The sequence below is a fragment of the Apiospora hydei genome (genome assembly GCF_038363865.1).
Source record: "Apiospora hydei strain CBS 114990 chromosome Unknown utg000008l_segment0_segment0, whole genome shotgun sequence".
Lineage (NCBI taxonomy): Eukaryota > Fungi > Ascomycota > Sordariomycetes > Amphisphaeriales > Apiosporaceae > Apiospora > Apiospora hydei.
The window spans coordinates 1,560,184-1,587,218 of record NW_027117367.1 but is presented as its reverse complement, the minus strand read 5'-3'; the positions used below and the strand labels follow the sequence as shown (position 1 = coordinate 1,587,218).

The following is a 27,035-nucleotide window of genomic DNA, read 5'->3' as shown; positions in this document are numbered from 1 at the left end:
GCAACGTACTCGCAAAGCTACAGCGTCTCTCCAGAAAGGGCCCAATTCATCCCACCACCTCGATAACCGGTCAGGGAAAGATGGGGAAGCAACGCGACGGCGAAAGAAAGAGCACCGTGAGATGCGCCTATACAGAACTGGACCGAAAGGAACAAAAAGAAGGTCGATTTAGGTAGACAAATGACGGCGGTCGGATTTAGTTTTCTGTGACACAAGGCAACGTCAGCGTCCTTGCGAATCTGAACCTGGGACAAGACGACGGACGAGCTGGTATTGGCTGATGTAGCTTCGTGTTGCGCATGCGCCGAGCAGTTTGGGAGGCAACACTGACGCAGCCTGACAAGCCCAATTGAAAGCAGGCCGGCCTTGGCGGAGTTCGTCCACCCCCTCGCCAAATTAACCCCTTATTGGGTCCCATGGGTTTATTAGCAATTAGGCCCCAATGGCCTCGAGGGCCTCTGCGCAGAAGCTCTGCGTTCTTCCGCCAGAGCTGCCGGCTGGCTGGAGCTCCAGCGGAAGGAGGGGGAGGACGCAGGCACTTACCCAACCCGGCTTAACTGCATGTGCACTGCCAATTCCACTTGACGATGACAGTCTTGGCGCACCCGCTCAACCGCTATGTGCACTTGAGGGCGAGGTACCTACTCCGTACTTGGTCAATCGATCTGAAGCTCAGCTCAGCTCCGCGGCAGAAATTCTATGACGGGATTGGAGCTCCAACTATCGCGAACGCCATAGTTGAATTTACTTGCACAGCACCTCTACTCCATGGCATTCCGTTGACCACACGACCCTCTCCCACCCGACGACAGCTGATGCTTCATCTCGAGATCTGAGCCTCTTGGCTCCTCGAAAACAATTCATCCAAGCGATCCGTAACGATTTACACAAAAAAACCCCGCCACGAGCGAAAGAACGAAGCAGCCGACAAGATGCGCGCGACAACGGGCCTCCTGCACAAGGGCTTCTTCGGCCGCAGCCTGGACGAGTTCAAGCGCCTGTCCAACATCGCGCTGAAAATGGAAGGGATCAAGGGTCCTCGGGGCCGTTGCCGCTGCACACCTTCGACGACCCGTCCGGCGTGGCCGACTGCAAGCTCATGTGCGACTTCGACATCGGCGGCTACTCCAAGGCGTCGCTGGACTGGGTGCCGGCGGAGCACTCGCCCCGACCCACGCCCGCCCACGCCCGCTTCCACGGCAGCATCTCGACGGCGCTGCCGCCGCACCGCCCGGACATCCAGCGGTCCGGGTTCGCGGCGTGGCGGACGCTGGACCGCCCCCGACCGTCTTCGGGCGCGCCGTCTGGGACATCGACATGTACACGTACCTGGCCCTGCGTGTCAAGTCGGACGGCCGGAGCTACTTCGTCAACGTGCAGACCGAGTCGGTCGTGCCCTCGGACCTGCACCAGCACCGCCTATTCGCGCGCCGCCAGGGCGAGTGGGAGACGGTCCTCGTCAAGTGGAACGACTTTGTCCGCACCAACCACGGCTTCGTCGTCGAGCCCCAAACCGAGATGCTGCGCCAAAAGGTCAAGAGCATCGGCATTGGCCTGACGGACCGCGTGCCGGGTCCCTTCGAGCTGTGTATCCAGAGCATGTGGGCGACCAACGATCCCAACGAGGCGGACAGCCATGAAGAAGACTCTCAGGCGGCAAACGCCGCCGAGGGGAAATTGAAGAACAAGTCTGGAAAGAACATAAAATGGAGCGAAGACTGAAGGAATATGGTGCCAGTAAGCATCATATATTACAGCAAATACGCAGGCCCCTTTGGAGGAAGGGTCTTCGACACGTCCACACCATTTCGAGAGGAACAAAACTGCGACTAAAACATATCTGGTACTGGGTACATATGTATTCATAATATCGTTTGCACAGTGTATATCACACAAAAAGTGCATTGATAAAACGGGAGGCTCCTGAGCCTTGTACGCTACCATGCAGTTGGCGAGACAGCTCACATAAGCTTTCTCGTGTAATAATATACCTAAGATCTCCCTCAATCCTTCAAAAGTGCAGCATCCCTCCTGAGGGCCAAGTATGCCGCAGCAAGGTCATTTGCCAGCTGGTTTTCACCAGAGATCTTCATAATAGTGGCTCTCTTGGCCATCATTTCACACTGCTTGCTGATGTCCTCCATGCTGGAATAGTGATTGAATGCTTTTTCAATCGCCTCAGATGCCTTCGTCATATATTCCCTCCTCTTGTGGGACTTGGCTGGCATTGTACCTGCCATGCCCATATAAGCATCGCCAAGGAACGAGTATAGCTTGGCCGTCATCGCCGAATTCTCACATTCGAGGCTTCGTGGCAGGACCGCCATCAGGAGCTGGATAGCTGGCTCGAAGTCGCCTAGCGAATTCAGAATATTGGCGACGGCGCCGATAGCCGGCCAGAGGTACGGGATCAGGCGCGCACGCCATGCAACATTGGTGGCTCGGACGGCGATGGTAAAGGCCTTCTGCGGACGGCCACATCGGTCTAAGAGCTCTGCTTTTATGAGCAGAAGCCGTACCCGGAGGGCGATATCCTTGTTTTCGTCTCGCAATTCGGAGACCAGACCCTCGACTTTGGCAAAAGCTTCTTCGAGGTTACCCCGTCGGGTCAGACACTCGATGTGCAAGCTATCAATAACAAAAGCCAAATCTGGCTCGAGGTCTTCGTCTTTGGACTGCAAGAGCTGTGAAAGTAGGCGCTCTGCTCCATCTAGGTTATTGCGATGCAAGTCGCGGCGGAGTTTGATAATACCCCTGAATTTGTGCCAGTATTGGTTGGGCTTCCAGGCCCTAAGGGAATTGGCGTTCATCTTCTCCAATTTCTCCAAAGCTTCATCGTATTTTCCCTTGAGTGCAAGCATTGAAGCTTGGCGGCAAGTCACTTTCAGCTCGTCGTCGAAGAGCGTATGCCTTGCATGGCATCGGAGGAATATCTCGCAAGTGGTCGATGAAAGATAGGAGATCCCAAGTCTGTCCCATAGCGCAATGCTAAGGGCAAGTTGGTTTCCCATTGCGCTTTTCATGTTCCTTTCGACTAGGATTTGAGAGCTGCGCGCCATATGCTCGAGAGCCGTGGCAATGCTTTCACCATTCGATAGTGTCATCTTCGCCTCGCTTACGAGTGCTGAGCTCCAAAGAGTCCACATACCCGTCTCCTTTGCTTTGCTTCTAAGGAATGCCAGAGACTCCTTTCCTGTACCTAACATGCTGTTCGACTCGAGCTCCCGAGTTACCTCAGGATGTGCTCGACCGAAATGGAAGAGCCAATTCAATGCAAAGTTCAAGCAGGTAATATCTCGGTTCTCCCCGGGCCGTAGAGACCGTCTCAAGCATAGCGGATACAGCCTCCTTGTAACACCCGAAGTCTGCCTGAAGGACAGCGAGGTTCATCAAGGCGTACTGGTAGAACAGCCGATCCCGATGTTGCATTGTGTAATCAAAGTATTTGTGTAAAAGGTCAAAGGATGTCGAATAATCCCCTGCGCGCCAGGCATCCAGGTAACTAGAGCATATATTAGCGGGCGTCCCCAGGTATTGAGCATGTATAAACACCAACCTAAGATAATGAGACAAACTGGGCACCATGTAGCTGTCGTTCAGTAAGTCATGGAATTGGTGGCGTATCTCTTGGGGGATACGGTTGCCATATTCTATTTACATTAGCAACCAACTAGATCATAATGCAGATCATATCTTACTTTGCATCTGCTCGATCTGAAACTCCAGAAGTTTCTCTATGTCATCAGTGCTGACAGGTAGCGTAGAGCTTGGGTCGTCTCGGAGCATGTCGCCATAAGCAACAGAAGCAACGGCTTCCACACTGCAGCCCCACGTCATTTCGCCTTCCAAAAGTACATTGTCGAAACTCAGTCGCTGGAAACTCGGTGTCTTCTTCCGGTAAAATGCGGCCGTGGTTTGGCGGTACTTGACAAAGTCTTTCCACAGATCGAGAGCATCGTGGAACCGAAGCCTTGTGAACTCCAGCTGTGCTCTCCGTATGAATGCCCCGAACGGGGAGTTTCGAGAAAGTAGTATGACCTCCGGTCCCGGGGGTGTAACTCCTAGTTCCGTGTCGCGCCGAAGTTCCTCTTTGGTCTTGACTAGCAGCTCAGACCGTCGCTCGAAGAAGTCGTGAAGGGCATCCAGCGAGTTGATCTTCCACAGCTTGTCGAGGAAGACGTACCACAGGCTGCGACCAGGCATTCCTGAGGCCGCAGTGTGTGGGCTCAGGACTTTTTCAAAATCCGCAATAGAGATGACCAGGCTAACCGTACGCTCGGCCTTTTCCCACCGATTTGCCCCATTGGCGGGCTGGCCTGAGATATCGCGGTCTATCAATTGCGAAGTGATGAAGGAGAGCACATCAACGATAGAAGATGTGGGGACGGCCTTGTCGACGTACAGCTCAATCAGAGCAAGCAGGCCTATCTTGGCCGGCGTAAGAAACCGGGACATGTCGTTGACTTTCTGCAGCAGATGGCAAGCAGGACTCTAAGGGGTTGGCAAGTAACAGGAGTTTAACATGACATGTTCCACCCGCACGCCCATCAACAGCCACTTGCACCTACAAGGGCAGTGCAAATAGTAGGTCGGCAAAATGATACTCGAACAGCTGTTGTTGCATTCGGTTGCTTCTGCCGCTACGATGGAGACCGGGTTATTCACCACAGTTACACAAGGCAGAAAGCGTCAAATTGTCAAAACACAAGAACAACAGCTGTCGGCATTTATGCAATCGACATCTAGCCGGGAAGGTTGGATGGCAGTTGCTTTAAACTGATGCACAAAGCGCGTTCTTGCTTAACGCGAAATGGCAATATGCTCCCTAAAATGCATAGGCTATCACGTGAGGAATCATTCGCAGTCTAATTGAACCGCATGGACCATACAGCTCGCTTAACTGAATAGGTTCTTTCATCACTTTACTCGCTTATTTGCATTTCTTCTTTACGAATAATCCCGCCTAGAGATATAAAATGCATCATCTACAGCAGCTCGACATGGTCACCGTGACTCAATCTTTCCTCCTCACAGCCATTAGGTAGGCTCTGAGGCCCATCGAAGTCATCGTCATAGTGCATCGTCTGCTAGCAATTTCATGTTGTCTCTCTGCTATCTGGGCAGTCTTGGGATACTATACCGCCTGACCTGCTCCAAGAAAACCACACACAGTAAGGGACATTATTGTTGTAAATCGTTTCTGCATTACTACCGAAGGGCTCTACTTCATGCAGAACTTGCACAGTCCATACTCCTACTACATAAAGCAGCTACGTTCCCTCAGCAGTCCATCTGTTAAGGCAGCCTATGTCCAACATGTCACGTGGTATGGGCCAGAAGCAGCCCCTGAAACCAACACCAGCACCCATCCATCTCACACCCTCCAGCGCGGTGCCAGCCAACGAACAACTGTATGTGAGCCCTTGCGAATGGATCACTGATACCAGTTGGGTCTAGTATTCAACAACACCCTCCAACACCATGCAGGTCTGAGCAGAGCGGTTATCCTTGGCGTAACGTTTTAGCCGCAGATCTTTCAGCGCAGCATTCAGGTAGTCGAATCGGAGGCTTTGTGCTCCGTCAAATCTAGGCCTTCCCTCCTGTTGAGATATTAGCCAATAAGTTTTCAAGTATGCCAAGGAGACTACTTAGCACTTACCAGAAGACTTTGGGCGTGAACCTGGTAGTCGACATGGGTTGAGCGGATCTAGTTGCCGCGAGTTCTATAAGTACTGGTGTCTTTGTTGGGTGTGCTGAAGCCACAAACCTTCATGCTTCTTCTCTTCCAGTAGTCATCACCAATGGCTACAGATAGTTCCTTGGAGTGGAACTGCTCTTATTAGCGACCCTGAAGAAAAGCAGTATCAAGAAGACCCACCTCAGGCGTACTGGTTATGTTCTGGTCGTCTTTAGACTGAATGCCTGTCAGTCAGTATAAAGAGATAGCGGGTTTAGTATTCGGGGTGATGTCCACCAACCTTACTCAATTCTGTCTCAGCTTCACTGTATTGAAGTTGGTGCTTGAGCCAGATGGGATACAAACTCTGAGGCAAGATGATCTCCAGCGGGCCCTCCTGCCCATCCCGCTTTTCAGTGCTAACATCCACGCTGTAGCGGCGGATAGTCGTCAAGTCTGGCTGTCGTTGGTTGCAAAGGAAGTTGCGCCAGGAGCTGCCTTTCTCCATGCGAATCGGAAACTGGTGTTCGCAGTAGTTGCGCCACGGGCACTTGCCATCGGCCTCGCGCAGGCTGAGTTCGTAGGTATTGGTGCTAAGTTCAACTCGCGTCATCCGGCCATAGGTCAAGCCGCAGGAGTTACCGGGAAGCTGCCACCACTCCTGCTGTGCCCGGGTAATCTTACCCCAGATCTTGGCAATCTTACACACGGGGCGAAGGAGCTCGTTTGTCTCCCGAAGCAGATCCTCGCATGCTTTCACGAGGGAACTGTTAGCAATAGTGTACTTCTTCGCCATGTGACATCTGTTCTCTAGGTGAAGGTATGCCATCTTCGTCTGCTTGTAATGCTTCTTGAAGCCTTCTCGGGCATCCTCGATGCCTGCGGGGAAGTAGGCACGGCGTAGTACCTCGTAGCCGACGTCAAAGTCTTCCTCATAGCGTCTTGAGATGATATCGACCCAAGGCAAGAGCTTATGGGTCGACTTCTCCATAGTCTGTACAAAGCCTGTGATGCGTTCCTGGCTGACAGCTTGGCGATGGACGTGCCAGGCAGAGCCGAAGACGACTCTCCAGTGCCAGAAGCTGCTGAGGCGCTTCATGAGCAAGCCATGCCAAAAGCGTGCCTCGATCAACAGGGAAACAACTTCGAACTGATAGTTAGAGAAGGGAAGTACTTTTGTTGTGCCAAGCCACTCCGGAATCTGCTCCTCAATGTCGGACATGTGGACGACGAGGTCATTGAAGGCTGGCAAAAGTAAGTTAGCTTTCGAAGTGCTCAAGTAAGTACGGCGATATGATATGGAAGCCTACCACCTGCAGGGTATGCTGTCTCCTTAATAGTGCCATCGAGAAAATAATCAGCAAGTGACAGCATATCATCCATATCAAGGCCATGGTCGATGGTGATGCCATAAGCTAGCATCACCAAGCGCTCCTTGTTTTTGCTGTCCATTATCGCAGTTGAGCTACAATAGCTTCCTTCTGGGAGACAGGATGGATGACAGCAACTACTGAGGCTGTGGACGAAGAAGAAGAAAAGCAGTGTGTTTTGATGGGGGACGACGCGGTGGCGCTATTTATCGCTAAGTCCAGGGGCTGCTTCAAAACAACCCCTAAGGACAATCACCACTTGCATCGGCTACCTACCCTGTAGATACTGATTGTCCTACTGATATGCCCACCACGTCTTGCAGCCTTCAAGCTTCAGAAGTACTTAGCTACTTTACATATCTAAATTCACTTCTTCACTTGACCGACACATCTCAGCCTTGCTTTCTTTTTAGTAAACTGAATTTTTCCACCTTCAGTTGAACTTGTTGCAAGCTTCACATCTCGACCTCTCTTCCCTTCCCTTCCTTTCCGTCCCCATTCCACCACCACACTGAGTTGACCTCAGTGTTCGTTCCATTGCCGTTGTATCATTTGCCTCCACCTTCATTCTCCTGTTCATTTCTACATACTTGTGCAATCAACACCAGTCCACCTCACCAACAATGGCTGACCACTGGATCCAACCTACTGCCTCTGCTGCTGCTGGACAGCAGCAGAATAATCCGAGAACACTCCAGACCATGTGGAACTCACTGGAGCAACAGCTGAGTCTGCTCTGCCAGGTCATCACCCTGGACACTGGTCTTTATGAGTCCTGGGAGCCGATGGCGCGAGAGTTCTTCAAGCAGAAGATGGAGTAAGTGATTATTTATTCCACCTGATCCAAACAGTCTTGCATTTTTCATGAAATTCTAATCAGACTTTTTTTCTTTTTTTCAGAGCAAGATACAGCTGTGAAGCATTTTACCTTGCAGATTCTGGAAATCCTGGACGTGTCTTTCTTGCTCCCGTCACTGCCCTTGCTGCCGCGCAGGTGAGCATTTGCGCCACTCGCCATGACCAACTGCCCATCCTCGTTGAAGGTGGAGCCTCGCTGGCTTCAAGCGCTGGAAACCAACAGCCCGCCCAGGAGCAGCCTCTCGTCACCGAGGCCATGCAGCAGGTAATCAACCAGTCTGTTCAGCAGGCCGTTCAGCAAGCCATGCAGCAGTCGCTTCAACATCTGTCACTCTCGCCCCAGAAGTCGACCAACAACTATGACAGTCCCAACACTCAAGATGGCTCGCCCAAGAAGCGGAAGCTGGAGCTGTCCCCGGTGAAGAAGAAGGTTGCAACCCCTCCAACAGTAACAAGAACCCACAGACGCCTCCTGCCAAGACGCATGGCCAGGGCTAGATGCCCGAGTCTGCCCCTGGTGGTAGCACTGGCTATCGAGCTGAGGATGACGATGGCTACAGTGAGGCTGGCAGCTTCATCAATACCGGATCGAAATATCGTAAGAAGGAGTACGCATCTGGTGGTCCTCGTCCCGTCAATTCTTTCATGCTGTACCGCAAGCATGTGCACGGCGAAGTCACCGCCCAGAACCCTGGCGTCAAGAACTCCGAGATCTGTAAGTATTTATTCCTTTATGCATATCATCTATATGGCTTAAGCTAATCTAACCGATTTCTAAACAGCTAAGATCATCGGTCAGCAGTGGCGCAACCTCCCCGAGGAGGAGAAGGCCATCTGGCGGGTCCGTCAGGAACAGGCCGCCGCCCAACACGCCATCTTATATCCCAACTACAGATACACCCCCAAGTCCAAGTACGAGAAGGATGAGGATACCCCGAGCAAGAGCAAGAGCCAGAGCTCCTTGAAGAAGCAGCAAGGTCAAGCTACCCCTCGGTCGTCCTACCAGCTCCCGCCTTCTCCTCCGTGGCACAAGACTTCATTTGGAGACGATGTCAAGTTGCAGGAGATCGACCCGATCGACCCGGAGTTGGACCAAATGGCATCGACAGGTCCGACCGAGTCTTTCTTCGACCAGGCCATGACCGCAGAGGTCGCCGCCGATCACCCGGCTAGCACTGGCACCCCCGATGGAACTGGTGAGGCCGTCAAGGGAGCCAACAAGGACCTTGCCAACGTCACCCACGATGACTCCACCAACGTTGCTGCTAACAATGTGGAAATCTACAATGAACCGTCGACTTTCGACATCGGCTTCGACGGCGTCGACAGCGGATTCTTCGAGATGGGCGACTGGAACTTTGACAACACCATCGACATCGATGCTGCCATGCGGGATTTCGATTTCAGCCTGTCGACTTGAACGGTGGGACGTGACTGGCAGATCGGTGAACGGTTTATAGAGGAGGTTTTCAGCGGTTTTCAGTGTTTCTCGGTGTTTCTTAGTGTTTCTCAGACAGCGTAATAGTTGCATAAGCAGGGCTAGGATAGTAATTGGTTCGAGCCCGTTTCACGATACAGTCTTTCACTTACATGGAGCTCCCCCGAATATCGATGAGTGCATGTAAGTTCAAATAGTGGGGCCCGGCGATTTAGGTCACTTCTTCACATTTTCATCGTGTAAACCCCCCGGCCGCCAACCTCACACTTCAAGAAAGGCCTTGTTCTCGTCATATAACCTAAGAACGAAGGAACTTGTTTCGGACAGGATAGCCCGTTTGGACCACAGTAGTCCATACAATCCATACAACCCAGGGAATATCCTGCAGAACCCCAAGGCGGGTTCGTCAAGGGGAGGAGAAAATGGCGGGGTCTTCCATCAGCGAGGACTTCGCGGCCCGCAAGCGCAAGATCCTGGCCCAGCTCGCCGTGCCCGACGCCGAGTACACGGACGCGAGCCCCAAGGGCACTGTGGACGCCGGAATCCGGGACCTGATCGACGAGCTCAACGGGCTGGATGGGTTCGTGACCACGAGCAGCTGCGGTGGCCGGGTCAGCGTCTTTGTCGAGGGCGTCAAGAAGAAGGCCAAAGCCGATGCCGCTGATGACGAAATGATGAAAGGCGGTGGCCGCGAGGAGGTCTCCGCCAAGAGAGTTGATGACGAGGCCGCAACGGCGGAGGCGGCGACACCGGCCCCTACCACCTTGGCGGCTATAGGGGGTAAGGGCGGTGGTGGCAGCTGGCTTTATGTGTCCCATGACCTGGTGGTCATCACGGAGGCAAATGGCGACCACATGGATCTGAAGGAAGTCCTTGGATTGAAGAACAGCCATGAAGAGGTAGAGGTTGAGGGATCACTATCGAAGGGAGATTCATCCTCAAGACTCATCCACTTCAAATTTGAACCCATGGTAAGTGAACATCTGAACTCAGAAGAAGTCATCAGTGCGGAAGTTGTTGCATGCGGAATTGCCTCCTTTCATTTCAAGCTAAATACAGCTGGTACCTTACTATGCCTGTTTGGTGCCATTCGTTTCATACCGCAAACTCATAGAACGACGTTGCTAATCTACCATCAGATCCTACACGTCCTCACCGCATCCCCAACCCACGCCCAGCTCCTCCTCCGCTGCGGTCTCCAAGCCGGATTCCGCGAGAGTGGCGCCATCAACCTGACCGCAACAGCCGGGACAGAGGCAACACCCACGCCGATGGTAGCGATCCGCTGCATGGGCCTGACCTTCGAGTCCCTGGTTGGCGTGAAGGGCGGCGATGACAGAATCCAGTGCACCGTGACGCCCGCGTACCTGCGGACGCTGGTGGATATCGGCAACGAGCGGTTCGCGGAGAACACGCGGCGGATCCAGCGGTTCCGGAGCGCCGTGCTCGAGGCCGTGGCTGCTCCCGCGGCATCTGGCCCGAAGATCAAGGGGGACGGATCGGTATGGGAAGATGCGGAGGCGAGACGGGAGAGGAAGAAGGCCGAAGGCTTGAAGAGGAAGGCGGCGCTGCAGAACCAGCAGAACCAAGGGCAATCCTTGGAAAACACAGCAGTAGGAGACGATGGTGACGTAGACTTGAATCTGAATACAGCTTTCACCTGAAATTACTGCTATACATATGCCCGACTCTTCTCATAAATATGATCAGTACATACACACACACTTACAATGAAATATGTAGCAGTCGAGAGGGGCTCCATTCTCCGGAGTCCAACTCTTTCTCTCTATAAGATATTTTACAGGAAGGCCCGGATTATACAAGGAGTTTTACTGGTATTATAGCATCATACCATTCATCACCCACCCTGCCCTGCTTTCGTTTGATGACACTCTCCCCTCGCCCTCTGCGAAACCTCCTTTTTCCTCACCACCCCTCGTAATAAACTCAACACTGCCGACTTCATCATGCCCTCATCGCGTGACCCGGTCCACCCACTCCTTCTCCAGCCGGCGCACCTCCTCCCGGAAGTTCTCGACCTCCTGCCAGCAGTTAAGCGGGCGGCGGTCGTTGTCGCGCAGGCACTCGAGGACCCCCGTGCGCGCGCGCTCGACGCTGTCGGGCAGGACGCGCAGCTGTTTCCGCTTGTCGAGCCGCGTGCGCAGGGCCTCGACCTCCTTGGACACGGTGTGGCGGTTCTTGCCGTCATCTTGCTGGCCGTTCTTTTCGTCATCCGCCGCCGCCGTGGCCTTCTCGTACGCCGCCTTGAGGGCCGCGCTCTCGTTCTTCTCCAGCTTCTTCAGCTCCTCGGCCACGCGGGCGTGTACGGCGAGCTCGAGGGTCTGGGCGCGGGAGACGTCGCTCTGTGGGTTGGAACAGCCATTGGTTAGTTATTTAGTTATGCTAGTGTAAGAAGTAATCCTCTCGACTATGTTGTGTCCTATAGCTTGATTCCCAATGCCCCGGCTGGGTGGTAGAAATGGGGACCCGATGAAGGCAAATGTTGTATAACCACCCGGGTAGAGGGTAAAGTGTAAAGAAGTGGTTCGTACCTCGCTGTTGCCTTGAAGGCGCTCGACGACATCTTGCGATACACCTACAGGGCCGGAGCTGCATGCATAGGTCAAGTCAGTACAACTTGCGCAACAACTTGTCCGGGCCATTGGGGGAAGACTGACGGTTTCCAGACATGTGCAGAAGACTGGCCATCGGCGGCCTTGGAGGAGCTCGCGCCCATGATGTGTGTGTACGGGTCGTCGATTGGGGAGTTGTCTGGGCCGGCCGGGAGGAGAGAGACTCTAGGTCTGTCTATCGTCTATTTTCGCGGGTGGGTTTTTGGTGATGCTGTTTTTGGAGGCGCAGAGAGCTTCAAGTCGCTCATCAATCAATTGGCATGCTCAATTCAATTCCTAGCTTTGGCGGAGCGGTTATTTCCGAGGCTCAGAGGCTCAGAGCACGGCAGCCACTGGACTGGGCCTTGGGATTTTACTGTGGGGCCACCCAACGGCACCCTTCAATCAGTCAATCAGTGTTCTGACGCAATGAGGCCCGGCTAACACGAGGTACCCGTCGTCCGTCGTCGGTACCTAGCTTCTAAGGTTTGCTCTACAGGGACTGACTGGGACCTTCTATTTGCAACCCACGGAATAGCATGGTAGAACATAGAATTCAAAATTTTCTCAGTAACCGAGAACCAAACACAGTTGGAAAAGCATTCGTCAGATGTGCTCTGCTCTGTCCTACTTCACCACTCAAGCACAACACTATCCCACATGAACCCCCGCCATGTCGTATTACTTGTGACCTCGAACCGGATCTCGTTGGTCCCCTCCCTCAGGACCGTCCCCGCGTCGAACGGGAACTCAAAGTACCGCCACTCGCCTGCCGTCGTGCCCGAGCGGTAGAGGGACGGGTCGTTCAGCAGACCCGGCGCGGCGCCGCTCGTCATGTTCCCGACGACCACGTCGTTGGCCCAGACGCGAGAGCTGGCCCCCGTCGAGTACCCCGCCAGGGACACGATGAGAGTTGCCTCCTCACTTCTCCCTGCTGAACTACACTCGCTTTTCTTCCGGCATAGGGCGGCCGACTTGTCCACGGAGAACGAGATGACCCAGCTCCCCAGTTTGGACTGCCCGAAACACCAGTCCTCCGTCTTGGAGGTGCCGACTGTGAAATGCAGGTCGGCCGGGCACTTGTCGACGAGGCCATGCTCATACGGCGCGCCGCCGTATGCGAAGCCGTAGCTGGTGCGGTCGAAGTCGCCCACCTGGAAGATCTTGGTCTTGTTCGAGACCCGCCACGTCATCATCCCGAGCTCCGTCGTCTCCCCCGCCGTGACGACGACATCCTGTCGTAGGAACTCCGTCGTCACGTCGGCGATCTCGCTGCCATTGGACCAGGCCTGTAGCCCGTAGGCCGCGGCGCGGACGTGCTTGAACTCAAACCGGCCCTCCGCGTCCGCGTAGCCGGTGTAGTAGTAGTCCGAGCCCATGTCGAGCGCCGTCTTGGATTGGTTGTTGTCGCCCAGGAACACGGCGGCATGGGTGGCCGGCCGGCCGTCCGACAGTCGCAGCTGGCCCCGGACGGAGCCGCGCTGGTTGTATGCCTTGTCCTCGAACCACGTGTAGGGCCACGCTGTGAACTCGTCCTGGGCCCGCTGCGCCGCATCCTCTCGTGACCCGTCGTTGAGATACCAGAGCCACGGGCCCCACATCTTACCCTCGGGAAACTCATCGACGGCCGAGACCTGGAAGTGCGTGCCGTGGATCATGTTGAGCTGTACGGCGTCGCCAGTTTTGGACTCGCGGTGAATCTACATGGGGGCACATTAGTATGCGCCTCTCCCCCAAGGTCACAGGCCTGCAGTCCTCACCATGAGTTCTTGCTTGAGATGATTCCCGTTGTAGTAGTCCTTGCCCGGGTTGATGTACCAGCTGCCAAACCGATCGCCGTAGACGCCGTAATACGACTGCGCCCGGACCCAGCTGCTGAGGTCGTACTTGGTGATATATCCGCCACTGTCACTCCCGCCTGGCCTCCGCCACGTCTCGTCCTGGACCTTGTTCTCGGGCAGGTAGTCGCTCAGGGGCGGCAGCGCCTCGTCCCGGAGGTCCGTCTTGCCGTGCGTAAAGGTTGAGTTGTCTAACCGCCACAGTGTGCGGAACTCGCCCAGCGTCGGCAGGGCGCGGTTGACGAAGTACTGGTACGCGCCGGCCTGCCCGGAGAAGATGACCCAGTGCATGTCGCCCTCGCGCGCCGCGAACGTGACGTCGAGGTAGGTCGCGCCCTGGTAGGTGCCCTCGTTGTGGATGGAAGCCGAGGTCCAGTTCAGGTCGCTCTGTGCGCCGTCTATGTGATGGCTCGGGTCAGTGTCTTGAAGAACAATGTTCATCCATGCTTTCTGGGTTCTATTGCCACCCACAAGGGTTGGAAGTGCAGGTGGGCGGGCGAACTCACTATAGCTGACATAGTGTCCTACAGCATCACCGACGCAGCCGTGGTCCTTGTAATACAACTCCACGCCGTACTGACGCCCCTGAGTCATATTCCAGACCTCGTTGCCAATGACCCATAACTCGTTTCCGAGTTCCTGGAAGAAAGGGCCCGTCGGTGCCAGCGAAGGCAGTGCATGGGTACGGCTGCTGCCCAGCAACAGCGCCATAGTGGCGGCAACATATGTAGTCCACATGCTGGTGACATTTCTCGAGTTTTTCATGCTCGCCTGAGGTGGAGAGCAAATCATACTTCAGGTATATGAGAATGCTACGTGTTCCGGAAAGGGGGACAGCTTCCTCTTGCTATATAGTCCTCCCAGAGAAAGGTCTTATGCGGCCAAGATCACCATCACTGCACCATGCAGCGCAAGGAACATGTCAATCATTCGCCCGGAAACAATATCCGATGCTCTAGCGATGATTTACACAACAATTAGTAGTCTAGGTACAGGCTTCCCCGCATCGAGTCTAAGAGGGCCAAGCAAGCTGAGGGCCATCATGATATGTGGAAGAAATGCCCGGTTGTTTGTGGGTCTCCGCAGACGGTTCGGGATAATCAAGCCCGGATCAGAGAACGCTGCCCAGTTAATACCATTAGTCGCTTGAGACGTCACTGGTATTACCTCATGCCTGCAACATGGGAATCATTCATGCTATTATTGACATCCTAGATGCTTTCTGCGTATATGACGCTTGCATGCTTGTACATATCCACTAATCTAGTGGTTGAGGTTTTGTATCTTCTCTCCATCAAACGCCGTTCTCTTTGAAGCATGGCAAGTAAACTCTTGGTATGGTGTACACAGTCGAATAGAAAAGCAAAAGGGGGTATAGGTTGAAAACATTACACAATAAAAGCATATACACGTTTCGTGTCGAACGCGGAGGGGTGGGGTCCAAACGAGGGACTGATAAGTATAAACTAAGCAATGCTCATCAAGATTGCTCAGCATGGTTGCGAAGAGAGGTCGGGCCTTCGAATCCGGAAGAAGACAGCGGCTTGACGTTTTGCATCTCCATATCTTGGCCGTGGGCTCTAGCATTGGCGTTGCCGTGGATCTTTCGCTCTCCGAGTCGCTGATCTCCTCTTCGAACCGGTTCTTAAACCGGTAATACGTGGGTGGCCGAGGCCGGCAAAGGACTACTACCCAGTTCTTCCAAGCGCTGCCCTGGGTGAAGGCCCTGTATCGGTCTTTCTTGAGGAACTTGTGGGAGTTGAGGAATTCTCGCGTGGTCTCGCCCCTGGCCATCAGGAAAAAGTGGTAACCCATGAGAGCTGCCGGATACAAAGTTGCGATGATTCCATAGATGAACATGGCGAAGGGCACACGGAAAGTGTCGATGGCTGCTCCAACAGATATCTTCTCTTGAGAAGCATATACTAGAACATGAGCGAGCGATGCCCCGATAAGGTAAACTCCAAGGAGCGTAGTCGCGGTCACAAAAGTAAAAAAGTAGCGGTAGTTGCGACGGCCAACACAGTTGTTAAGCCAAACGCAGTGGTGGTCCTGAGTCTCGACGCAGTTGTCGCACAAGCGGCAGTGGTGGGCGCGTGGTGGCCGCCAGATATTGCAAGTCTTGCAGTACTTAGTAGGCACCTCCATCGCTGCGGTGCTGGACTCAGCCGACTTAATCAAAGTCCAGTCGTTCATAGGAGGAGCCAGGCGTAATGGATCGTCACCTGCCTCTGGGGGAGGGAATTTGTGCAGGTGGCGCGGCAAAATCTAGGTTACGTTGTCAGTTTCCCGTTCTCTTAGAAATACAACTGGGGTTTAGTATACTTACTCCTGGGTCTGAAGCTGATGCATGTATGAAGGACGACATGCTGACGTAGAAGATATAGGCAAAGACAAGAGGGACTGCCGGTGATACATTGTTCCACAGCCAGGGAGCAGAGAAGATGAAGAATAGCACGGCGGGGATCACAACGAGCGAGCCTGTAGCGATGTTGATCGGCCGGTGATGGGTATTCTGTAGTCGGCCACCCAATGCAAACACCGTATTTCCTTCGAAGTACTCATGGTTTCGACCGACCCTCGGGTGCCTCACCTTGGCAGATGGCTTGGCAGGTCGCTCTGCAGCAGGTAAAGGAGTCAGCTGAGGCGACGACGCACCAGACGAGAGTTTCTCTGCACCCGGCATGCTACGGTTTGGTGGTATGCTAGGAGCGTCCCCCTTATTAGGCAACATGAAGCCTGACCGGAAAGACCGAGGCGACTTTCCTGGTGTCGGCAGGTTCGCACCGTTCTGATAGCCCTGGCTTTTATCGACATCCAGGCTAAGACCCTTACTCTCAGCCTTTTGCCGCTGCAAAGGGCGTACGCTCTCGCTGAGACTAGCAGCGGGATAGTGGTCCTGAGTAGGACTGGTGTTTGCAGTTACCCTGTCGTATGTTTCGCCCTCTGTTGCATCGGTCCCTCTGGAAGGAGGTAGTTGGTGGTGCCCCTCTTCATCGTTCGTAATATGGCGAGACAGCTGGCTGAGTCTCGTGGGGTTTGCCGTTACTTCGTTTTGTTGTACTACGCTAGTTCGGTTCTCAGCAGTAGTTTCGTCGTTGGTCAGACGTGGCAGCTGGTTGGTGTTCGTCGCAGGTCGGGACGCCCCTCGCTGTGCTTGAAGCCTGGAAGAGCTCATAGGATGAAAGAAAGCATGCGAAGTCAAAGATGGTACATGGCTTCTGCTTGCGGCACTCATCGGCCTACCACCAGCGCCAGATCCCGTCGCACCGTTACCGATACTTCCTCTCTGATAACCTAAACGGTGTGGTCCTGATTGCGACCAGGCTCCCTTAGAATGGCCGGTTCTTGCAGTGTCAGGTCGAGACTCGGATGCAATCCCGCTTCGTCGATTCAGGCTCGAGACAGCTCTCGTTTGCTCGGCAGCGTGCCCATCGCCGTCTTCCGATGCGATATCTGTCATACGGGACGAGATGATGCTAGGAGGACCCGCAGGAAAGCGCGGCTTGGGAGAAAGATCGCCGCCTGCTTGGGACCATTCCGACCGCTCGTGCGGTTCGTTTGATGTCATGATGCTATTTGCAGCAGAGGTTTAGATTTATTTTTGCCAAGTAGCACAAGGTATTCAACAGCATCTGCTGCCGGCTACTGGCATGCCGTCTTGAGTGGGTGTTCAAGCGTGCGTCACACAGTTGGTCCTAATCGGGATTCCGTCCGTGGTGTGGTGTTGGTGTATCGCAGCGTTTGTTTGTATCGGCGCCGTTCGTAAAAACTGTCAATACATCAAAAGGACCAAATTTTGTTGGATTTGATCTAGGCGATTGCAGATGACACAGAGGGAGAGAATTATTGTGTCGTGTTGCGGATGGGACGGAGTCGTATTAGGTGCTCGAGGTGGTTGATGGCTACCGTGTGAGACTGGTGGTTGGGGGCGTGTCGAGCCGTAGAGAGAGAGAGCGTGGGTAGTTGGCGGAGATGGCTGTTTCGTCCTGCGCAGCAGCAGAAAAGAGTGTCGGTATCCTGTGGTGGTAGTTGGAGTACGCACCGGAGCGGATGGGATGGTGGCTGATGATTAAGAACTATGGGATGGGACGGAGTGGAATGAGAGTATAGAAGGGGAAAAAACAAGCAAAGGCGTGTGTGCATGAGCGAACCAAGTCCACGATGGGAAGAAACCCGGGTTGTTCTTCAGCTCATTTGGCGATGGATGAACACGGCACGAGATGCAAGGCAAGTCAAGGCAAGGCAATCAATCAATCAGGCGCAGGCAGGGAAGGAAAGGGGCACGAGCGTCTTATTGGCAGCTGTCGTGGTGGTGCTTTGGGTCGCCAATGCGCAGGATCTTAGCACGTACATGCGCTGGGAGTGGTAGGTAGTGGTAAGATGCACATCTCAATCCTGTACTACACTACCTACCTACTTCATACATACCTCATAGCCTGTATTAGGTATAAAGTAAGACTATTATTGTACGCATCTGTATTTAGACGGACGACAGGCAGAGGGCCGGGTTTAATGATTACTAACACATACTACATTATCTACATACCTAGAGTTTTGCCTCTTAAAACTCGCAGATCCCCAAGGAACCCAGGAACCCAGGAACCCATCTGGCACCCGATCGACTGGGAGGTACACACTTGAAACTCGACGCCAGAAGCAAGCAGAGGCACCCGCGACAGCGGTTTGCATCAGAGAGCCAATGTCTTTTTGGGTGGGCTCAATTTCGACATGCAGCAAACGCGCATGGGCGGGATGGGGATGGACCTTTCCGATCTTAGGTTAATGCACTCCAACACGGACCCCCTTCCATTGACTAGGACTCTAGAAGGGGGCTAGCAGCCTGGCAGAGAGACCTGGGAAATGTTCCAGTGCCCAGCCACACAAGGTTGGCTGGTTGGGTACCTGCGATGAGAAACGTCAATCCAGAATAAGGCACACAGCACGTAAACGTAGACCTGAGCTAGCCGAGGAATTCTCGCTTAGCCACAACCACAACTGAGAGCCACACCTGACGGCCCTACGGGTAAGCACTTCTCTCGTCAGCCACGAAGGAAGCAAACAGCTCCACCGACAGCCGAGAAACCCAAGCTCATTGGCCAATGGTCCATAGCTTGTTGGAAATGATCGAACCACCGTCCTTTTGTGACATCCTCAGCTAACCTTCTCTTTGACGAAACCTGCCCAATCCGCCGCGAACCACCCCGAGACGACCCTCCCGACAACCACCACACAACTTCCATCATGGCTTCCATGATCGCCCGCCGAGCTTTCTCTACCACCACTCGCCGCCTGGCTCAGGTTGATCAGAACCTGAAGGCCGAGACGAAGCGCAACCCCGAGCTCTACGTGCGTCATATCCCGTTATTGAAAACATAGAATCGCCGACCGACCGACCGGCCGATTCTCATTCTCCCGCAAAGCGCCTTCGAGCTCACGGACGAGGGCTCTTGACGGCTTTTGGATCTAGAACATATTCGCTGACTGGTGGGAAACAGATTCTCGGAGGTGTCATGTGCGCTGCTCTCGGTGGTGCCGGTCTCTACTTCGGTATGCTTCATACGAACTCTTAATCCTCCGCTGCTCGAACGGGGACGCCTGCTAATACAATTGCTCCTAAAAAGGCCGAACCCCCACCAAGTCCACATCCGAGGCCCCCGTCAACATGTCCAAGGAGGCCATGCCCTGGGAGACTGGTTCCGAGGCTGGTAAATACCAATACCATCCCGGCGGCAACCCTGCCAATGCTCCCAAGGACGCCCCTAGCGCCGTCAACGTTGTCGTCGTTCCCGACGTCGATCTCCCCAAGGTAGGTCCCGTCTCAGCTTTCGCCGAAGGGCTATCGAATTGCTCCCGGAGTTTCGGTGTTGGTTGTCGTGAGAATACGGGTTACTGACAAGACTCTGCAGCGACTGCACGACAAGTACAACAAATGGGGCAAGGACGGCTACTAAACTCTCAATGAGAGTAGTTGAGTGAGTTGGTATCCTGGCATGCGGCACTAGACGACGCGACAGCACTGTCCCTTTGTACATACATAAACATCCGAATTCAGCATCAATGGAGAGAGAGGTCCGTTTAGAGGTCGAATTTATTGTACTGGTGTCTGGTGAGGTCTTGCTCAGTTCATCGCTTAATAATTGCCGCCCGTTTTCCCCTATCATATTTGGATTTGGAATCGCAATTCCTGCATATATGCGGAGCACCCCTCGTAGTGCTAACGAGTCCCGATGTTGTATCCCGAGAAGCTCGGGTAAGGCCGCCATCCGTAGAGGCAAGCGGCACGGAATAGTGGCATGTCATTGGCGAATAGATTCATATTTGGTCATTTGAAAGTGGATGCAACGCTATACGGTGTTGTCTGTAAGTGGGTAGGTACGTGTATATTAAGCCTTCGATGTGATGATGTCGTACGATTGCTCAAGTATAGACTGCAATGCCCTATATACAACTAAGTGTCCATTGATATATACATATATGTAACTGTATCTAAGTCAAAGTATCATAAATATCACGTACCTTAGAACGGGGCACCTTGAGCAACTGGGAGCGACTTCCGCTATGTGCATTCCCCAATATCATTACGCGATGCCAATCCTTCGAGCTCCGAGATGCCCACTGCCACAGTGCTTTGCAAGTGTATAATACCAGGGGGAGGGTTTGCTGGAATCAGGAGATATAACATCGAAATAACAAGTTGTAAGTGTTTATATTGTAATATAATGAGTTGAATTACACTATAGAATTACCGGGTTGTATGGTTCTCATCCACAAGTACAGCATCTGTATTGCCATACCGGCAACAAGCTCAACGTCGTGGTCAACGTTATCCTCGATCAATCACCCCATCCTGTCCAAGGGTAGCCAGACTTCGGTAAATCCTTAGCTACACCCTCAAGAGTGTTGCTGCCATTGACCGTACCTTCGCACTCATCAACTATGCTGACTGGAAATGGCAGGCTATATCCACAGGATGTTAGAAATTTAGTCGTCGAAGCTTGTTTCCCGCAACTAGAGCTCCTGGGTAGCTATGCCGGAAACTATAGTATAGCAGATGTATACCAGTCGAGTTTTGCTGTAGTTGACTGACTGGAGCACGCGAAGAGTCTGGACTCTGTATGAGCCATGCCGTCTAGTCTAGGTAGGTACATGTAGTTTATGCAAGGGTGGATAATGGGCAGATCGCGCACGGGCCATTTCCGCTTACGTTGACTGTCCGCGGAAAGTCGCGACTTGATTGCCAGGCTTATCCTCCAGTAGCTTCAACTTGCGACAGACAATATTTTGCAACTGCAATATCTAATATATCTCATCCAATTATACATGACTGAACAATTGGAAACAAGGTCGTGATGGCGCCGAATGTAAGGACGATTCGTATTCTTGGGAAAGTGCCTGGCTAAATCTGATTGTTTGCACAGTTTCGGACCAACACTCAGACGCGACGAGGCAACCGAGCCGGCTACGTCGAACATGACGATTTTGAAGGTATGTGCGTTCGGTCTGTATCTAAACCTATCGCAGTGCTGATCTTTCATTCCGCAGGTCTTCCCGTCCGACAATGGCGTCAAGAATGGGTAAGCGTCGCGCCCCCTCCGCCGGCCGAAACCACCCAGAAGAGCGATATCTGGGACGTTGAGCTGCCCCATGGAATGCCCAAGGACTCGCAGCTCCTTCCACAACACACCCAAGAGCTTCTCCGAGCCGCAAGGTCTGGAAGATTATACAAGCGACCTGCGCCGGTTGAGGAGGAGGATGCCGACGCCGATGCTGCGCCCGAGAAGGCAGACAAGAAAGACGATGACCAGAGCACCAAGGGTTTCCTGATTAGGGCGTGGAAACAGATCCCTCGTAATTCCGAAGGTTCAACTGTGTCGCACCTCGCTAAGAGGAGAAAGAATACGGTGACATTGTCTTCGAGTCTACCAGCTGGGCTTACATCCGGCCCGACGGTGACCAAAGCCACTGTTCGTCGTGTTGATGCTGCTGGCAACCCCTATACGCAAGAGGTTACCCTGGCCGAGGGTCAATCTGTGGATGGTGAAATCATCTCCACGACGGTGGTTCCGGCGCCACCCGCAAACGTGAATCCAGACGGCACCGCGGCCCCGACACCAGTCAAACGACGACCTCCGCCTCCTAAGCGGAAACCTAAGGGCCCTGGCAGAGGCCGCAAGAAGAAGCTGCCTCTCCCTGCGAGTACGCGACCGGAACCTTCGGGCGCACCTGGCGCGGTGCCTACTGATGGCCCTAAACCAGAAAATGCGGGAGCTGGTGTAAGTCACAACATATGAGCTTCTTATTGATGCAGCGCAACTAATGATTCGATAGGCTATAAAGAAGGAGGGAGCGAACGACCAACACAACGAGCACAAAAACCAAGACACGGAAATGGGCGAGGCGGATGATGACGACGAAGGCAGCGACGACGGCGAAGAGGGCGAAGAGGGCGGCGACGATGAGGAAGGGGATGCTCCGGACACTGCAAATGGCACACCTGCAGCCCACGATAAGGAGAGCAGCGCGGACCAAGACATGAAGAACTCACCCTCTGTTGAACCGCCAGTTATCACCGCACCACCCATCGACCCAGATGCCATGGAGATATCTGCGCCTGAAGAGTCGCAATCAACCACCAGTGCCCCATCGCTACCGCATCCGTCACACCTGATGGCTTCCCGTCTGGAAGGCAGCCCGTTGAAGAACGTCTTATCGATTACCTCACCTACCGAGGCTGCCCCAGCACAACTGTCTCATGTGAGCCCACCCGAGATAGTGTCGACCACGAGCGAGCCCACAGTAGCACCGCCAACAGAGACGGAATCGGACCCAATACCGGCTCCTGTCGAATCGGTAGAGCAACCTCTGGAGCAGCCTGTAGTGTCATCTGAGCAGCCTGATATCCAACAGGATGTCGTCACAGAACCCCAGCCCTCAGCCGATGTACATATGATGGATGTCACGATGACTACTACGGATGTTGCTCCTGAGCCTGATGTTACCGCAGAAGCGACCACAGAGGCTGTAACGGAGGCTGTATCGGAAACCGTGGCGGACACATTACCACAACTCGCACCAGAAGCTCCACCGGAGCCCATGCCTGAGGCCGTCCCTGAGCCTGCGCCGGAAGCTGCATTGGAGGCTGCCTCTGAGATCATGCCCGAAGGTGTTTCTGACACTGTCCTTGAAGCCGTGGCTGAGGCCATACCTGAAGCCGCGCCGGAAGTTATGCCAGAAGCCACGTCTGAGGTTGCGTCAGCTGCAGTAGCATCATCAGGAATGGAAGGAATCGAGATGGACTCGACCGCGGAAATACCGCGTGTCGCCGAAAGTGATGTAACAACGCCAAACGAAAGATCAGCGGCCCCGGCCCCTGAGCAGGAACCTGCAGAACCACAGGAACCCCCAAACAACAAAGCCCCCGTGAGGCTTCACAGGCTCCTGAGAATCCCCAGCTTGACATTGACCCTCTCCCATCGGTACCAGAACCATCGATCCCGGCAGAGCCGGTATCAGCAGCTATTCCCGAGCAGACCCAACCTGATGCTGAAATCCAACAGCAGGTCTCAGACCACATTGTCCCCATCCCAGAGGGTCAGGCTGAAGAGCCAGCCAGCTCATTGCCACCACTCAATCCTGCACAGACATTGGATCTTTCTGGGGACCCCCCAGCAACGGCGCCAGAGACAGGCAATGAGCCAGCAAGTCCCGACTTGCTTGGCAGCCTCGAAGCAGTGCTGGATCGCCATCATAGCGACTCCAAAGAGGCCCCGAGTAACGATCAGCCTTCCGCCGAGGTAGCTGCGGAACCGGAGTCCACAGTGCCTTCAGACCTGGCGCCAACGAGTCAACCAGAGCCTGCATTGCCAGTCGAGGCTCCCGTCGAAGTTCCTATCGAGGCCGTTGTCGAGGCCCCTGTCGAGGCTGCAGCCGAAGCCGCTGTCGAAGCTGCTGTCGAAGCTCCAGCCCCGAGTATCGTGGAGGTTGTGTCGGAGGCCCCAGCTGCGTTGCCCGAAGGAGAGACGGGAGTGCCGCAGGTCGAAGAAAAGCCAGCTGAGCAGGATCCTGAGGCGACCACGTAGGAAGGCCGTCTGCAATAGCTGCGAATGATGATGGGGTGGGTATGTGTGAATAGTAGGGCCATGGGCAAGAGGAGTTTACAAGGTTGATATGGTTACTGGTGTATTCTAATCGAGTCGATCTTCACTCATAGCGTAAATCAATCATCTATTTTTGTTTTCCCATAGCTGCGACTCTTGGACCGAAAGGCCATTGCGATTGCCATGGTGTCAGTTTGTGTGCAGGTCATCATGCTCCTTCCTTGCTTTGAGAGGTGATTGCTATGGAATAGGGGTAAAGTACGACAGGTAATTTAGCTTATTGACAAATGTTTATTGGACGTTACCAACATGTACGGGAGCAATCGGGTAGACGATTTCCTTCAGTTTGTTACGCTCATACCAAGATGTTCGCATTACAATTATGCATCAATTTTGTGGACTGTTCATTCGATGCTTAGAGCAGCGTGGCTCAGGCCCGTATCGCATTCAGTGGCCAGCAGCCAATCCTCCCGGAAGCTCTCTCTGTATACCCACTTCGTTGCATCTGTCGCCTGGAAGTTCGGCATCGAAATGGCTCCATGGCGGAGCAAACATGCTCAACTTTGTCCATTTTCTCTTCTGCACGAGCGGCCGGAACTCCATTCTCGATATTTTCGAGAAAATTCCCGAGGGTTTCCTGTGCGGCTTGAGTAAGTATGTAGGTATGCAAGTTTTCTGATGTGCTTGAGGCGGTCTACATCCCCACGCATCCGGGCTATGTCGCAGCTGAATATCGGGCGGTATCATGGCTTTGTTCGTGAAATGTTGGGCCCTCAATGGATGCCTCTTCTCGGCCGGGCTACTCGGAGTACATCTCAAGGAATAGCGTACATGTCTTGCAATGCGTAATCGCACTTGTCGTCAAGTTAGCCTAGAAACGTGCATTAGCTAGCTACCCAGTAATGCGTTCATCCAGTTACTCGACTGGTTTCCTAAAACGGCATATATCTTGGTAGAGGTTCTAGGCAGTACCTCAGATCTAAAACAGCCCATTGTCGAAAATCTAGAAATCGATTTCAAAGGCGATGGCGATATGGTCTGCGTGCAGCCGAAACGATAATGAGCTTCGCCTTGGTTCCCAATACGGGAGAAGAATGGCAATGGTCATCTATACCAATCGCAACGATGGAATATAACACAGAGGTTGGCAATACCTAGCCTCTCTTGATGCAGAACACCATGTCCGGCATCCCAACTCGCTGGAGGTTGGTTGCTGTAAGCACCGGTGGCAATTGCCCATGATCTATGAAAGACCAGTGCTTTTCAAAACCAATGCTCAGTGGTGTAACATACGCGAAAGATCTAATGCTAAGTATATCTGTGGCTGTTCCCTGGTGACCAGGATGTGCTGTAAACTTAGTACAAGCGTGACAAGCGGTTAGAGCCCCTTGTGAGAACCATTTCACCTTTCTGTGTGTAAGATACATGTGGGCGAGGAATTTCTGCTTGTGGGAATGCCATTCCATTGAACCGCCTCGGATCGAAGATCATGGATGGCGCCCCTGGGCTGCCGGCTGTGTAAATATCACTTGTCTTGGCTCATGATATTTGCTACTTGACTTATAGGGGGCCTGCCACGACTGCCCCCGCTCGTGTTAACGTCGACCAGTTGCGCTCACGAATGCAGGAAAGCCGGATTTATCAAAATGGGGTGACCAAAAGGCATTGCGGTCAACCACGAAGGTTGAACCATCTTCGGTTCGTCTTAAACCAAATGTGTCCTTGCCCTTAGTAATATGGGTAGGTAGCATGTCCGTACCCCCTAGGAAGGAGCAGCGGTTTTGCTGCTTCATAACCGTCAGAGGACAGCAACATCTTCACTTGCTGGGATTAGGACGAAGCCAACTCTGTTGGTCGATCCCGTCTTGGCTCATGAGCCATTAGCATACTTGCTGGGTCTTCTGAATGCTCCCGAGACCCAAAATAGCGTGCATATTGCGCAGATAAAGGGGCCATCAGCACAGCGTCTTGCACTTGGACGGCGGTCAGTCAACGACACCACGACTTGCTATGCAAGCATAATCTACCCCTGTATCGGTTTTCGATTGATATCCTACGCAATATTACGACAAGCCAACTCCGACGGGTTCTCAGGGGCTCTACTGCTGACGCAACGAAAAAGCCCCATGCCCAATACCTCACAGGTGCCAAAGGAGTGGGCAGTACAATATGATTCCAGGGTTGTCGGGTCATGTCAAATTCCGGGGAATAACTCGTTTCCAGCAATCAGGGGTACTGAACTTGTATCGCGACTGTTCAGTGGGTAGACATACCGTAAGCTGCTGAGCAGCTCAGCAGGTATTATATTGATAGACGCACTGGAAGTGCCTCCAGTGTTGATCCTCTGCCTGCTCGGAAAGACATAAGTCATGCACATCAAGGCAAATCTCACCTCGTGCGTGGCTGAACATTCGAGGAAATCGAACGGTGTTCATCAGTCGATGCCAACCATCAGACTCCAGCATAGTACGGTATGGCCATGCTGGTGGTGTACATTATAAACACTGGTTGGCTTTTGTGTCGTCCCAAATTCTAGGCAGAAACAAAATCACACTGCTCGTCGTCGCGTAGGGCGGTTGTCCCCCTTGAAATACGCGGGCCTAGATCCCTCAACCTTGTTCTGGCCCTACGGCTCGGGCCATGCGTGGGGCGTCTCGGTATGATCCGGCTCAAATGGGACTATTCTCACCTGATGTGAGCTGCTCACGACGAAGCCCGGCCGTGTAATTTTAGAGTTTCGGTTCTTTCGGAGATGCGAGCGTAGCAATCGGAAGGCCACATATGTCACGCAGATGCCCCCAAGCACCCCATGATCCCCATAACACGCCAGGAAGACAGATTGTCGACCCCGAAGCCCGTGCACCGCCATCTCGTGCAGCGTTCCGACACATCTGACGCGGCCGTGGGTTACGTGCATGCCATCTCCCGCTTGTGAAAAAATGTTCCTGCCTGGACCATCTGACCTCCGCCCCGGCGAATGGGGATAATATGCATGGATGAGTGGAATCGAGCAGGCCGAGTTTCCGTTCTCATCGATCCCAACACATGTTAACTGATGCAGACATCAGTCGGCAGTAGACCGGGCACCCGCTCCGTCAGCGGCGTCACAAGTATACCTAGTGAGCGGCAGCTGGCTAGCCTG

At 53.5% G+C, this 27,035-nt stretch overlaps 10 protein-coding genes across 10 annotated transcripts; 5 read left to right on the top strand and 5 right to left on the bottom strand.

Moving 5' to 3' along the window:
* Positions 1–932: 932 nt before the first annotated feature.
* On the top strand, positions 933–1,722 carry PG997_011083 (uncharacterized protein; the record flags this gene model as incomplete). Its single annotated transcript, XM_066815398.1, has 2 exons — positions 933–1,047; positions 1,160–1,722. 2 exons carry the CDS (start codon positions 933–935, stop codon positions 1,720–1,722), a joined length of 678 nt encoding a protein of 225 aa, XP_066664688.1.
* A 281-nt stretch (positions 1,723–2,003) lies between these two features.
* PG997_011082 (anaphase-promoting complex protein) lies at positions 2,004–4,455 on the bottom strand (the record flags this gene model as incomplete). The annotated part of the gene is given in 4 exon segments (XM_066815397.1): positions 2,004–3,365; positions 3,379–3,502; positions 3,557–3,650; positions 3,699–4,455. 4 exon segments carry the CDS (start codon positions 4,453–4,455, stop codon positions 2,004–2,006), a joined length of 2,337 nt encoding a protein of 778 aa, XP_066664687.1.
* Positions 4,456–5,453: 998 nt separating this feature from the next.
* On the bottom strand, positions 5,454–7,129 carry PG997_011081 (uncharacterized protein; the record flags this gene model as incomplete). Its single annotated transcript, XM_066815396.1, has 6 exons — positions 5,454–5,600; positions 5,660–5,707; positions 5,768–5,830; positions 5,879–5,914; positions 5,979–6,922; positions 6,988–7,129. 6 exons carry the CDS (start codon positions 7,127–7,129, stop codon positions 5,454–5,456), a joined length of 1,380 nt encoding a protein of 459 aa, XP_066664686.1.
* A 541-nt stretch (positions 7,130–7,670) lies between these two features.
* PG997_011080 (slightly ste11-like protein) lies at positions 7,671–9,325 on the top strand (the record flags this gene model as incomplete). Its single annotated transcript, XM_066815395.1, has 4 exons — positions 7,671–7,864; positions 7,948–8,353; positions 8,404–8,620; positions 8,688–9,325. 4 exons carry the CDS (start codon positions 7,671–7,673, stop codon positions 9,323–9,325), a joined length of 1,455 nt encoding a protein of 484 aa, XP_066664685.1.
* A 440-nt stretch (positions 9,326–9,765) lies between these two features.
* PG997_011079 (uncharacterized protein) lies at positions 9,766–11,007 on the top strand (the record flags this gene model as incomplete). Its single annotated transcript, XM_066815394.1, has 2 exons — positions 9,766–10,314; positions 10,483–11,007. 2 exons carry the CDS (start codon positions 9,766–9,768, stop codon positions 11,005–11,007), a joined length of 1,074 nt encoding a protein of 357 aa, XP_066664684.1.
* Positions 11,008–11,316: 309 nt separating this feature from the next.
* Positions 11,317–12,080, bottom strand: PG997_011078 (uncharacterized protein; the record flags this gene model as incomplete). Its single annotated transcript, XM_066815393.1, has 3 exons — positions 11,317–11,706; positions 11,896–11,953; positions 12,022–12,080. 3 exons carry the CDS (start codon positions 12,078–12,080, stop codon positions 11,317–11,319), a joined length of 507 nt encoding a protein of 168 aa, XP_066664683.1.
* A 507-nt stretch (positions 12,081–12,587) lies between these two features.
* Positions 12,588–14,531, bottom strand: PG997_011077 (uncharacterized protein; the record flags this gene model as incomplete). The annotated part of the gene is made up of 2 exons (XM_066815392.1): positions 12,588–13,655; positions 13,716–14,531. The coding sequence occupies 2 exons, from the start codon at positions 14,529–14,531 to the stop codon at positions 12,588–12,590; spliced, it is 1,884 nt and encodes a 627-aa protein (XP_066664682.1).
* A 742-nt stretch (positions 14,532–15,273) lies between these two features.
* PG997_011076 (DHHC zinc finger domain-containing protein) lies at positions 15,274–17,364 on the bottom strand (the record flags this gene model as incomplete). The annotated part of the gene is made up of 3 exons (XM_066815391.1): positions 15,274–15,414; positions 15,483–16,061; positions 16,123–17,364. The coding sequence occupies 3 exons, from the start codon at positions 17,362–17,364 to the stop codon at positions 15,274–15,276; spliced, it is 1,962 nt and encodes a 653-aa protein (XP_066664681.1).
* A 1,673-nt stretch (positions 17,365–19,037) lies between these two features.
* On the top strand, positions 19,038–19,747 carry PG997_011075 (uncharacterized protein; the record flags this gene model as incomplete). The annotated part of the gene is made up of 4 exons (XM_066815390.1): positions 19,038–19,142; positions 19,292–19,343; positions 19,418–19,602; positions 19,703–19,747. 4 exons carry the CDS (start codon positions 19,038–19,040, stop codon positions 19,745–19,747), a joined length of 387 nt encoding a protein of 128 aa, XP_066664680.1.
* A 1,398-nt stretch (positions 19,748–21,145) lies between these two features.
* Positions 21,146–23,875, top strand: PG997_011074 (uncharacterized protein; the record flags this gene model as incomplete). The annotated part of the gene is made up of 5 exons (XM_066815389.1): positions 21,146–21,157; positions 21,215–21,281; positions 21,339–22,069; positions 22,125–23,124; positions 23,193–23,875. 5 exons carry the CDS (start codon positions 21,146–21,148, stop codon positions 23,873–23,875), a joined length of 2,493 nt encoding a protein of 830 aa, XP_066664679.1.
* Between the last annotated feature and the right edge of the window lie 3,160 nt (positions 23,876–27,035).